The sequence below is a fragment of the Hordeum vulgare genome, chromosome 7H, assembly GCF_904849725.1.
Source record: "Hordeum vulgare subsp. vulgare chromosome 7H, MorexV3_pseudomolecules_assembly, whole genome shotgun sequence".
Taxonomy (NCBI): domain Eukaryota; kingdom Viridiplantae; phylum Streptophyta; class Magnoliopsida; order Poales; family Poaceae; genus Hordeum; species Hordeum vulgare.
Window position 1 is genome coordinate 22,223,460 of NC_058524.1, and position 13,849 is coordinate 22,237,308.

General features: G+C 41.8%; 1 protein-coding gene across 1 annotated transcript; it reads left to right on the top strand.

Moving 5' to 3' along the window:
• Positions 1–1,721: 1,721 nt before the first annotated feature.
• Positions 1,722–13,190, top strand: LOC123408067 (ABC transporter G family member 51). Its single transcript, XM_045101271.1, has 24 exons — positions 1,722–2,020; positions 2,109–2,229; positions 3,293–3,381; positions 3,885–3,969; positions 4,114–4,276; positions 4,794–4,870; positions 4,948–5,092; positions 5,278–5,579; positions 5,661–5,939; positions 6,644–6,960; positions 7,047–7,207; positions 7,319–7,422; positions 7,524–7,680; positions 7,764–7,829; positions 8,221–8,315; positions 8,389–8,721; positions 8,806–9,096; positions 9,174–9,257; positions 10,812–10,945; positions 11,083–11,310; positions 11,812–11,983; positions 12,059–12,146; positions 12,284–12,450; positions 12,683–13,190. Exons 1-24 carry the CDS (start codon positions 1,722–1,724, stop codon positions 12,947–12,949), a joined length of 4,224 nt encoding a protein of 1,407 aa, XP_044957206.1. The 3' UTR covers positions 12,950–13,190.
• Positions 13,191–13,849: the final 659 nt, after the last annotated feature.

Consider the following 13,849-nt stretch of genomic DNA (forward strand, 5'->3'; position numbering starts at 1 on the left):
GTTCCCCCCCCCCCAACCGCATCTTCCTGTTGGACGTCCATATTCACCTTTATGTAGACTTGGTTCTTCCCATTAGTGTGGTTTCGCCCTCTCTGATAAGGAGCAACTCTCCCTGAACCACCACCTCTAGCATTAAACTGATATACCGCTGCTTGCACTCGGCCATTGGTAGCCTTGTTTGGAGAGGTCACTTCTTCTCCTTTCTCCACTTCTTCTTCTTCTTCTCCCTTTTCTTCCTCCCGGCCAGCTGTCGGGTTCCTTCCGCCCCTCATGGGCATATTGCCCCAGCTCTTCTTACGAGTAGGCATTCTCAAATTTTCTCCATATGGGAGCCGGCCATTAGCATCTCTCCCTGTCGGAGTAGGGCAGTAAAGATCTGCATGCCCAAGACGACCACACGAGAAGCAGAAATAGGGCAAAGCTTCATATTGGATATCATAGAACACAACTTATTTTGTCTTTGCCGATTCTAGCTGAACCCACCTCATCAGGGGTTCATTCACATTAATCCAAACCCTTGCTCTCAGAGCTTCCCCAAAAGCAAATCCTTTCGCATCCACATCCACCCTTATAACCTTCCCCACTAGTTTAGCAATTCTCTCCGGCCATGGGGGACATCTTAGGTTGAAGGGTAGATTGATTACCCTAGCCCATATTTGCATCATCTCAAACTTCAGATCAGAAGGCCTTGCCCTGGCATCAAAGATTTCCAGCACCACTGCATGTTTTTCAACCATCCACGGCTCCCCCTCGAAGATCATGTCTCTCTCCCTCTTGCCTTCAAAGCTCGCAAGGAAGAGGTTATTCCCTGCAGGGCTAAAAGATAGTCCACGCACATTACCCCAGGCCGGCCGTAGCGCCTCCTCAATGGTGTTCACATGAAGAACCCTCCTGTTCAGCACCTTCCCAACCACTCCCATGATCGGTCCTCCTTGCATCTCCTCCTCATCGTCAATCACAAGTTTTACACTTTCCCTATCCGTCAGATTCATCTTCTCCATCATCTTCTCCATCCCCTCCTTCTCTTTCACAGTATTCGTTGACGAGCTAGCCATCACCGTTGATCCCCTCCGCGAAATCACAAGGCCTGGCGAAGGAGGTCGCGGTCGAGATCTTCAGATCGCGCCTCGGAGGAGAAAACCGCCCGAGCGCCGCTGTTCCACTCGAAACCCTAGGAAAACGTTTCGGGGAAAAAGGTATAACGAATCAGACCTACTCGTCCTTTTCATTCACCTCCGTAGAAGCAACAACCGCAAAAGAGTGCTAGAGCGCGGGAGGCGCGGGCCCACCTGACAGGGGCAAGGTACGTATGGACCCGGACTACGGCAGGGCGCGCGCGGCAGCCCGGTTGCGCCATGAACCTAGGCGTTTGTGTTGCGTTGCGTGCGTGAGGCGTAGGCGTATGCGCGCGTGGGTTTTAAGAGGCCTCACGCTGCATGCATGCATGGACGCATGATGCATGATGGGCACGAAACCTCGAACTCTCGCCGGGCTTCCCCTCCCGATCTGGACAATGGGTTTTAAGATTCATCTCCCCACACCACACGCCGCGTTCGTTCAACTGTGAGATCCCAACTCCCTGGCGATATCGGGGGGGCCTCATCACGCCCGCGTGACCCGCCTGTACCGTGTATAAACTCCACTCCCCCGCGCCAGACGTCCATCGCCTCCCCGCACGACTTCCTCCGCTCCAAAACCCCGATCGACCCAAGCGCGCGGCCATGGCGAGCGGCGTCGGCCACCTGGCCCTGGACGTGGAGGACGCGGGGGAGACGGCGCCGAGCACGGCGGCGCGGGACGAGGAGGACCTGCTCTGGGCCGCCATCGAGCGCCTCCCCTCCGCCAAGCGGCGCAACCACGCCATCGTCCTCCCCGACCCCGACGGCGGCGCCCAAGGCGAGGTGGTGGACGTGCGCAGGCTCGACCGCCCCGGGCTCCAGCGCGTGCTCCGCCGCGCGCTCGCCACCGCCGACCTCGACAACGCCAACCTCCTCCGCGGCATCAAGGCCCGCTTCGACGCGTACGTAATATATACTCCTCCTCCAGCTCCTCCATGGAAATCCTACGTGCCTGCCTGCTGGGTCGTTGTTGATCCGCTGTCTCTGCAGGGTGGGGCTGGAGGTGCCGCGGGTGGAGGTAAGGTTCCGCGACCTGAGGGTCTCGACGGAGGTCAACGTCGGCCGGAGGGCGCTGCCGACACTCCCCAACTACGTCCGCGACATCGCCGAGGTACGTACGTGTACATGTTCACAGATCGGTTTGTTCAACTTGTTACACCCTAAAAACGCTCTTATATTATCGGACGGAGAGGGTAGGATCTTGACCAGTTTAATCGAATGGTTGTGAGACGGTAACACCCCAAGAGATCCTGCGCTTGCGTGTCTAGTAGTACTACAAAAAGTAAAGTAAAACAGAGGTGACAATATTTTTGAGTCCGTGCAGTTCGTGACACTTTTGATGTGATCGATCATGGGACGAAAGTGAAAACCTAACGTTAACGTAATTAGCGTCAAGAGAGGCCGGGCGGAAAGGAGATCCATGCGACAAAAGTTCACGTGAATATATAGATGTTTCTTCCCTGTCACGCGAGCTTTCCTGCCCGCCTCACATGATGCGTCCTACTTAAGCTGTTTCACGTGTAGGAACCGCTGTGAGTCACAACTGCATGTGTGAAAGTGTCTGGTTTGCTCGTGCGGATCTACTCTTTGTTTCACTTTCACGCGGAGATGGGTAGCCCGCCCTCCATTAGTCCCCTCGTTCCTCACCACCTTGTATCGATCGACCATGTACTAGGTTGTTGCTTTGTATGTAAAGCGGACGAAAGCCAGTTTTGAGATAGGGATTCTCTCAATGACATTGTGGCCTATGTCAACTTAGAGTGATGGTGTCGCGAAAACCATGCCACGTCAAGTCAAAACCCGGGTTTGGCCTCAAGGCTAAATCTACTTGGTGTTAAGGTTGCATAAAAAACAGTGAAGGGAGCCACACTTCGCCATAAACTGATAGACTAAACTGCACTTTACTCTGTGGAAAGCAGGTGCCCAATGAATAAGATACAATCATAGACTGGTAAATTATCATCATGTTGTTATACGTTACCATACTTGGTTGTATTCTGTAAACTTTGGGAAGAAATGTATCTATATTTCTTTCGACAACAGACATTGAGATGTACCAAATTGTGTGGATGCTTATTTACCTTATATTTGGTTGAATATTCATTAATTTGTTACTCTTCCTATTAAATGATTCAATATGATGTATTATTTTTGTGCCATGTATTTGCAATCAGAGAATTCTTATTGCATTCCGGCTCCTACGCCCTAATAAGCATAAGCTCACTATTCTGGATGATGTCAGTGGCATTGTGAAACCTGGGAGGTGAGCGGCAAATCTTCTTACTGCATAATTCTCTGTATTAGGTGGAAACATGCTATATTGAAACTCTAACATGAAGTTTAATGCACATACATAAGTTTACATAAAAAAACAACAACTCATAATCATATGCCAATATGCTGACACATTTTCCCTTGTAATGTACTCCCTCTACTCCAGAATATAAGGTGTATCGATTTTCATGCAAGTCCAACATTTGTATGTTCGATCAAGATTATAGAATAAAATACCAACATGTGCAATACCTAGTAGATAAAATATGAAAATACTTTTCAAGATGGATCAAATGATATAAATTTTGTATTGTAGATATCCACATATTTTTGTAGAAATTTGGTCAAACATGCACATATTTATATTTTGAAAAAACTAATAAACCATATATTTTGGAATGGAGGGACTATACACTATCATTCATGTAAACATGCTGCTTGTATTAGGAGGGTGTATATTTTTTGACACTGCTCCATTTGTTGTCATGTAAGAATGACGTTATTGTTGGGACCTCCTGCATCTGGGAAATCAACGCTATTGCTGGCCCTAGCTGGCAAACTGGATCCTAAGCTAAAGGTGAGGTCATGCATCTTCCCGTGTGCTCCTACGCTTGTTTTTCTTTCCTTCATGTAACCACCATAAATTGTTTTTTTTTCGGTTGTGAGAGCAGGTTAGTTTTCCTTTTTGTTGCTAAAAACATTTCTCCTGATCCTTGAACAGAAAACTGGAGGAATTAGCTACAATGGAATTGCTTTGGATGAATTTTGTGTGCAAAGAACTTCTGCATATATTAGTCAAACAGATAACCATCTTGGGGAGCTGACAGTAAGGGAAACTTTAGATTTTGCTGCAAAATGCCAAGGTGCAAGCGAAAATTGGGGAGGTTCGGCTTTGCCTTTTTACATTCCCTACCGTAGCTTAGTTTTGTAGACTATATGTATAGCTTTTGTAGAAAAAATTATGTTAATGCACTACACGGTTCAAATTTACAATTATAGTTTTTTACTTGCTAAAACTAGGGTGTTTGGTTGGGCTTCCAGTCAGCTTCCGCCTTCCGTCTTCGAAGCCAAAAGCTCCCATTTAGGGGCTTCCGGCTGCAGCTGTGGCTTTAGGCTGCGGCTGTGACAAGGCGGGAAGCTACAAGTGCAGCCGGAAGCCCCTAAATAGGAGCTTTTGGCTACAAAGCCGGAAGCCGGAAAGTATGCCAATATATAATGGAAGGCTAAATTCTTAGTAAAGCCTTACTAATAATCAATTTGTACTAGTTGAACTTCAATCTTTAGATACGAAAGGTGTAATCCATTTGTTTCCAGATTGGTGACTTACATGTATTAGTTGCATCATTATATTGCCTTTCCTTCTATAGTACTTGTGTTTCTTAAAATTTATTACTTGTGTAGAATGCTTGAAAGAATTGGTCAATCTTGAAAAGGAAAGAGGCATGCGTCCTAGTCCCGAGATAGATGCTTTTATGAAGGTTCTTACTTAACTACTTGACTAAACTTCTAATATGATTTATCTTGTTCCGCAAAGTGATCTATTTTGTGTGGCCAGACAGCATCAGTCGGAGGAGATAAGCACAATCTTGTTACGGACTATGTACTGAGAGTACTTGGGCTGGATATATGTGATGATACCCTTGTAGGTAGCGACATGGAAAGAGGTGTCTCTGGTGGCCAGAGGAAGAGAGTGACAACAGGTTCATAGCATTGTTACAACTTAAATATTCTCTGATGCCTTCCATCATCTTCGTTTTTCCATGTGGCTTTTTCTCTTTGTACTTATTGCCTTATGGAATAATCTGATCAACACACCATGCATTTTCCTAGATGTGAGTCTTGTGTTGTACAAGACGGTTCTTGTGACACTGATCTGTTTTTGCAGGTGAAATGATTGTTGGACCTAGAAAAACACTTCTCATGGATGAAATATCAACAGGTCTTGACAGTTCAACAACTTTTCAAATAGTGAATTGCCTGAGGAACTTCGTCCATGAGATGGAGGCAACTGTGCTCATGTCACTTCTTCAGCCTGCACCAGAGACGTTTGAACTATTTGATGATCTAATTCTATTGTCAGAAGGGAAGATCATCTACCAAGGCCAGATTGACCATGTTGTGGAGTACTTTAAATCATTAGGATTTTCATTGCCACCACGCAAGGGTATTGCTGATTTTCTCCAGGAGGTAAGTATTGATTTAAAGCTGATAACTCCATATGATTTTTAATGGTTGATAAGATTAACTTGGAAGTAATTTCCGTCCCAGGTAACTTCAAAGAAAGATCAAGCTCAGTACTGGTCTGACCTGTCGAAACCATATTCGTTTATTCCTGTGTCGGCAATGGCTGTTGCATTTACAGAATCCCAGTATGGTAGAAATCTTGAGTCCCATCTACATAATTCGGACGGTCATACAGATTCTGCTCAGGCTCTTGCCCGGTCCAAGTTTGCCATATCAAAATATAGCCTCGTTAAAGCATGTTTTGCCAGGGAGCTTATCCTAATAAGCCGTCACCGTTTCCTCTACACCTTTAGGACATGCCAAGTACGTTTATGTAATTACATTACATATTCCTTTTATTATTTCTCATAAATGAAATGGTAGTGGATTTCTGTAACTTCCAAATCATCACTACAGTATATGAGCTTTGTAGCAATGTATGCATCACCTACAAGCTGGATAAAAATTATGCAATGTGCAAGATGGATCAAAATTATTGACAGCGTATTAAACACTACAGATTCTTTTGAACTCGTGAACATTGATAGCTGTAAAAAGAGTTTTCTTCAAAACAATGGCGGCTATGTTTGGTGATGTAACTATTTTTATTGAACAGAGGGTACATACATAGAATTTTGGTGCAGATGCGCTATGATTTTAACATCTGTACTTGCGATGTAACTTGAGATTCACATGCTTGTTTGTTCTAATTTTTAGGAACATGAATGTGTTTTAGTTTGAATTGGTGTTCATTATAAATGACCATCGACGACCAGAAGTACACAAACATGAACAATTTTATTTCAGAAAATTTCAAAGGTTGACTTATGTTACCAACCTTGATAATATTTGTGCAAAAAGTCTCTGATATTGGCTTAAATCCCTGCAGCTTTATGTTGATCCATCTTTTTTCATATACAGCATATTTCGTTGCATTATAATTAGAATATGTAAACTGCGAGGTTTTTCAGTTTGTCTCTTTATTTATCAAATATGACTATGTGTAACGATGGCATAATTTCATGCAGGTCGCTTTTATTGGGCTCATTACATGCACACTTTTTTTACGGACAAGATTACAAACAACCGATGAGCAAAATGCAGAGCTCTATCTCTCTTGTCTTTTTTTCGGGATTGTGCATATAATGTTTAATGGCTTTTCGGAACTTTCTATAACTATTTTTCGACTTCCGGTGTTCTATAAGCAAAGAGATAATTTCTTTCATCCTGCATGGGCTTTCTCACTTCCCAATTGGATACTAAGAATTCCGTACTCTATTATTGAAGCGACAGTGTGGACTTGTGTTGTCTATTACACAGTAGGCTTTGCACCGACAGTTGATAGGTACCTAAATTTGTACCCTTATCATCTATAATCCTATCTATAATTACATTTCTATTTGAGCATCATAATTATCAAATCATCTGCAGATTTTTTCGCTTTATGTTGCTATTGTTCTCTATACATCAAATGGCTTTGGGCCTTTTCCGCATGATGGGAGCTGTTGCACGGGACATGACCATTGCTAACACTTTTGGATCAGCTGCATTGATGGTTATTTTTCTTTTGGGGGGATTTATTATTCCTAAAGGTTAGTGTCCTTCGATTATTGCTTGTTATCTTTTAATCGTGACAGAAAAGCATTTCTTTCAATCTTTGATAGGTTCAACTAATTATATGTTGTTAAATCTACCTATTTTAGAGGCCATAAAACCATGGTGGCAGTGGGCGTATTGGGTTTCCCCATTAATGTATGGCCAACGTGCAATTTCAGTTAATGAATTCTCAGATTCTAGGTGGTCAAAGGTCTGTTTACTAGCATGGCTCTTTTGTCGTAAATCCACCCCCCCCCCCCCCACCCGCGTTGCTTGATATATTAACTTCCCCTTAATCATATTTGTATACAGGTTTCAGGTTCTATGAACAATACAATTGGAAACAATGTACTTCTGGCACACAATCTGGGTACACAGAATTACTGGTACTGGATTGGGGTTGGTGCTTTATTGGCATACTCCCTCTTGTTCAATGTTTTGTTTACTCTTGCAATGACATACCTTCACCGTAAGTACTGAAATGAAGTAATTCATAAAATCACATTTTGAGGCAGTTATTTTATTTTTCTAATGTAAGAATAAAACTTATAGCCCTTCAAAAGGCACAGGCAATAATCCTGGAGAATCCCAAGGAATCCAAAGATGTGAAATTGTTTGGTGCCACCTCAGACAGAAACACAACTACAGGTATTTTCATGATTTATTAGCTCGATTTGATTTTTATTGTTCAAGATATTCCTAGTGATTGTTCTGGAGTCAATTTAGATCGTTTTTTTGTTTATATTCTTTCGTGAGAGTATGTGTTCTATTTTCATTTTATCTCACTGAACAAACTAATCACTCATATATATGATATCATATCTAATTTGGTTAACTATTAATATTCTAGCCTTGTGCGACTTGAGATGGTTTACACTAGTACATCATCATAATCATCATCATTATGATTATTATTATTATTTGAACTTCAAAACTTAAATAGTAACAACTAAAATCTTTCTTTGGAACGAATTTGCAGAAAAATGTGACAGGACAAATGTGCTTGAAGTGAGCGCTGAAGGCACCAGAAGGAAGGGGATGTTGCCATTTCAACCCCTAACCATGACATTCCACAATGTTAACTATTACGTTGACATGCCAAAGGTTGCATTCAAAATCTCTATATTGTGAATACATTTACTGTTTTGCTTCAGCTAAACCATCATTTCATACGTAGGAAATGCAAGCAAGAGGGATACCTGAAAAAAGACTGCAGTTGTTGTTTGAAGTAAGCGGAGTATTTAGGCCACGTGTCCTGACTGCACTTGTTGGCTCAAGTGGTGCTGGAAAGACAACACTTATGGATGTTTTAGCTGGCAGAAAAACTAGTGGGTGTATAGAAGGTGATATCAAGATTTCCGGCCATCCAAAAGAACAACAAACCTTTGCTAGGATAGCGGGATATGTTGAACAAAATGACATACATTCACCACAAGTGACAGTTGAAGAGTCATTGTGGTTTTCATCAGCCTTACGGCTTCCGAATGACATAAGTAGAGAAACAAAAAAGGTGTGTTTTTTTGTTTTGACATAATCATAATGCACTGGAATGTTTAGTTATCTTTGTTGATACATACTTGTAATTACCCTGCAGGCATTTGTTGAAGAAATCATGTCATTGGTGGAGCTTGATGAATTGCGTCATGCATTAGTAGGGAAACAAGGTTCTAGTGGACTTTCAACGGAGCAAAGGAAACGTCTTACAATAGCTGTTGAACTAGTTGCAAATCCTTCCATTATTTTTATGGATGAACCTACATCTGGTTTGGATGCACGAGCAGCTGCCATTGTGATGCGTACTGTTCGAAATGCTGTTGATACCGGACGAACTGTTGTCTGCACGATACACCAGCCAAGCATCGATATTTTTGAATCCTTTGATGAGGTTGCCACACTTTCCATTTTTCTACCGACCAATGATTATTGTTTTTGTGTGCTGACGTTCTCAGTCTTTTCTTGCAGCTGCTTCTTTTGAAACGAGGAGGTCGAGTAATATATGGAGGTTCACTTGGTGTTAACTCAGTTGATATGATTCATTATTTTCAGGTACCCACAACAATTGTATTGTTTCTTTATTAACAGCGGGTCGAAGATTAAGTCTTGGTATTGTGTGTGTGTGTGGGGGGGGGGGGGGGGTACATACTTTTAAATTACAGAATTTAACTGGCAAATTTTAACCTTCTATTTCTAGTCACCTAGAACAACCAAACAAGCAAGTGAAGTTCAGAGTGCAGAAGCAAAAAATTTGCAAGAAAGTAGGCTGTGCGAAAAAGCAATAGAAAACACGATTATGTTCTCTCAAGGTTTCGAATGTTGGCTGCAACCCTACCCCTTGGTGAAGATTTAGATACATAGTCCAAAAAGCCAAAAATACAAGACTTCAGCTGGCTTGGCCGCAAAGGCCTAGACTACCTAGCTCTTGTCTACAGGAAACTTACTATCCCACCATTGCAACAACTAAGGAGGCCTTACTTGGGGTCATTCTTCATGTAGGAGTTCACCAGGTCATGTACAAACTCTTAACTCCATCACTCCTTTAAGGCTCTCAAGTGACTCATAACCATCTAGGAGAATGTGCATGCACACCCTTCCAGTAGTAATAAGCAAAATAGTGTGTGGTCTTCACAACTAGTTCTAACTCACACACTTAGCTCTTCGACGAAAAGTGGTACGTGGTCCATTTATTTAAAAATTGGAAACCTAACCATTGAAATAAGAGTGATGGACTAGCTCTTGGAAGTTCTGGATGGAAAATCCCGCTGGTACAAGACACGTTCAATATTTTGAATTGGGCAGGTGGGAAGCAGATCCCTAATAAGTGTAAGTACACAGAGGTACCAGGCTATCCAGTAGCACTATCCGATATCCAAATTTTCAGAGATACCAGATTCAAGAAGCTCGGAGCTACCACACTAGGGTATTGCCAATCTTGGTGGCAAAGGAATAACTTGTTCTTAAGTACATGAGAAAATAAAACTCGGAGGCACCAAGTCTAGAACAAGTATTGGAGTGGAGTTCTTGCAGCAATGGCAAAGTTCCAGCTTAGAGGTGTCAGATATAGTTGAACTCAGCAGTACTGGAGCTAACAGAGATTGTATGAAATGGCTCAAAATCTCGGAGTTACCAGGGTAAATAACTCAGCAGTAATGGGATACACTAAGGAAAATTGGTCCGCTCAGCTGGGTCAGTCAATTCGGTAGTAGAGGAAAGAAAATGTTTGAAGGCGCTGGGAAAAAAAATGGAAGCATGGTGTGATATAATGGAAACTTTGAGAAATGGCATATCCTCTCGGAATGAATTTCATCCGTAGATAATTTTCACATGCCTACCTTGTTCAACACTTGTTTTCACAAAAAAAATTCTTGATCAGTAATATTTTAAGTAGAAGCATGCAAGTTTTGTTTATGAATAAAAATGGCCACGTGCCAGATTAGTGTCCATGTACATAGGAGAAACTTCTTTTCTTCTCAAGAACCAGCTATCTTATCTTACTAAAGAAACCAAGTTTCTATTTATGTTTGATACACAAGATTGTCTTAATTTGTTGGTAATTTTTATCTTCGACTTGCAATATTTCATATATTTTTCTGGGCAACACAGGGAATTCCAGGAGTCCCACCCATAAGGGAAGGCTACAATCCAGCAACATGGATGCTCGAAGTGAGCACACAAGCGTGTGAAGAAAGGCTCGGTTTAGATTTTGCAACGGTGTACAAGAACTCAGATCAGTTCAGGTGACTCCTGCTATATTTAATAAGTTCCACCAGCTGCAAATCTTATGTTCCACATAATGTTGTGCAATCGTTCAGAAGAGGATTTATTCGCAAAAAGAAAAAGAACAGGACTTACAGATCTATCTGTTATACTGTAGGAATGTGGAAGATTTAATAGAAGAACTAAGTGTTCCGGATTCAGGCACAAAACCTTTAAAGTTCACAACCGAGTTTTCACACGGTTCTCTTACTCAATTTGGAATATGCCTGCGTAAGCAAGGCCTTATTTACTGGAGGAGCCCTGAGTACAATGCCGTGAGATTGTTTTACACAGCAATAGCTTCTCTTATATTTGGATCAATATTTTGGAACGTTGGGATGAAGAGGTAAATATATAGCAGATAGTTTTCTATTAGGTTTGCTTATCTATGTTTCCTCCAGATAAATGTGATCCACATGAATACTTATAGATTCCATGTCATTCGTTTGTGTCTCCAACAATTCTGTGTTTTCCCCTTTAAACTGTGTATAATAAAATTAGTAACAGAAATAATTTGAAAATTGTTAATTCTGCATTTCGAAGTAAAATAGGTAATATTTTTTTGTTTGAAACAACTGTATATTATAAAATTATTAACATGAGTTAAGGTGGGTGGAGCTCTTCCAAATACCTCCTATATTGTTCAGGTGAACATGTTATCATTAGATTTTCCATGACAAACATGTTTTTGTAATATGTCTTTTTATTTTTACGAGAAGAGTAACATCAAAGTTGCTTGTTGGAACACTAGTGTCCAAAACCTTATCTGGTCCTGTATTCCAAATATCTGATACAAGCTTGAAAATGCATATTTAGTTAGTGCCACTAACATAAAATAATTTTGCAGAGAAACAACAGGGGATTTGTATCTTGTCATGGGAGCTTTATATGCGGCATGCCTATTTCTTGGAATAAATAATGCCTCATCGGTACAGCCTATAATTTCCGTTGAGAGAACAGTCTACTACAGAGAACGGGCTGCTAAGATGTACTCATCATTCCCATATGCAGCAGCTCAGGTTTGCTAACCTTTTGCTAGCATACATTTTGGTTGCTGGAAAATCTTGTGTCTAACAATTGCATGAAATCTACAGGGCCTTATAGAGATACCTTATATTGCGACACAGACAGTAATATTCGGTCTCATCACTTACTTCATGATTAACTACGAGAGGAACCTAGGCAAGTTGTTTGTCACCCTGGGAAAACCATTGTCCATTTAAGTGCAGGGCAAAATGCATGCTTGCTGGGTTATTGATATTGTACTGTAATTTTCCTCATTTGTATCCTGATAAAAGAAACGTGTCTTTTAACTGCAGGGAAATTGCTCCTTTACCTCCTTTACATGTTCCTTACTTTTACCTACTTCACATTCTATGGGATGGTGGCGGTAGGCTTGACGCCAACACAATCAGTGGCAGCAGTGGTAGCTTCAGCATTTTACTCCTCGTGGAATCTTTTCTCCGGATTCCTAATTCCCCAATCTGTAAGTTGCTACAAGCATCACAACATTGTTCCTTCAGTTATTCTTCTGAGATAGTTTGTAACCATCTCTAGCTAGTTAAAAAATGCTCCTCATTTTCCACGAAATGGTGAAATGGCGAGAAAATCTTCATGTTAGGCAATTTGTTTCGATAAGCATAAGACTTGCAGAAGATACATTAGCTTTTGAGCTATGAGATATTTCTCTTCTGATGATTATTTTCTCCTCCCTCCAGAGAATCCCAGGTTGGTGGATCTGGTTCTACTACATCTGCCCAGTGGCCTGGACCCTGAAAGGCATCATTACATCGCAATTGGGAGATGTCGACACGAGGATCGTGGGTCCTGGTTTTGACGGGACAGTCCAAGAGTTCCTCCAGCAAAACCTGGGATTTGAACAGGGGATGACGGGTGTCACTATTGCAGTGCTCATTGCCTTCTGCGTCTTGTTCTTTTCAGTTTACGCGCTTTCGATCAAGATGCTTAATTTCCAGAGAAGATAACTGCCCTCTATGTAGGAGAGATTATAGAACGAAGGCTGGTGTGGACGCCATAGTTTCTTTCTTGGTGGTTTGAAAATACTATAGGTGGATGAAGCACCAATGAAGTTGGTACTACGTGCTGTCTCAAGAAAGGAAAGGAGAAAAACAGTGGGTAAACGTGAGAATATATAGGTTACTACAAGTATACAGCGAGTTGCAAATTAGAAATTGCATGGATTGTACGTATATGCTGTGTGTTTTGGAAGGATGGTAACTTTTGATTTTTCTCATCATCTAATCCCCGAACATATTATGTAAAAATGCATGGCCATGGTACGGAGGGAGTATATGTTGGACATGTTTAGTTCCTTTTTTTTTGTATTAAAGTTAGTGAATGTCTGTTAGTGAATGTGTGTTCGTGCTGTATGTAGGAGTATGTGTCTACTCCCTCCGTCACGGTTTAGAAAGCACAGTTAAACTTACGTGTGTTTTTAAAATAGACAAGGTTTAAGGCGCGAAAGCAATTACTCTTATTAATTAGTACTAGTATTAGTCATGCATGCGCCCTTCCAATTTACTGCTCAGACATTAGTACTAGTATTTTCTCACTTGATTAGGCGTATTAGTACATCTGCTACATCTCACAACCAATCGATGACTACCTTGGTCCCACAGATTTTCAAACGTGCCTTTTAAACCATGACGGAGGAAGTACTTTCTACCAATATCGTGCCATTGCCTCCATTTGGGATGCGGGTCGCATGTGGTATTCCCGGCGTACAGGATCTTAAATCCTCAGTGTTTCGATTAAATGTGAGACGTTTGGCGCCTTGGTTCCGTACCCATCTGTGCCACAGGTACACCATGTAGGGGGTAAATGGATCGTAAGCCCCCGAGCCCCCCACACGCACGGTAAAACTG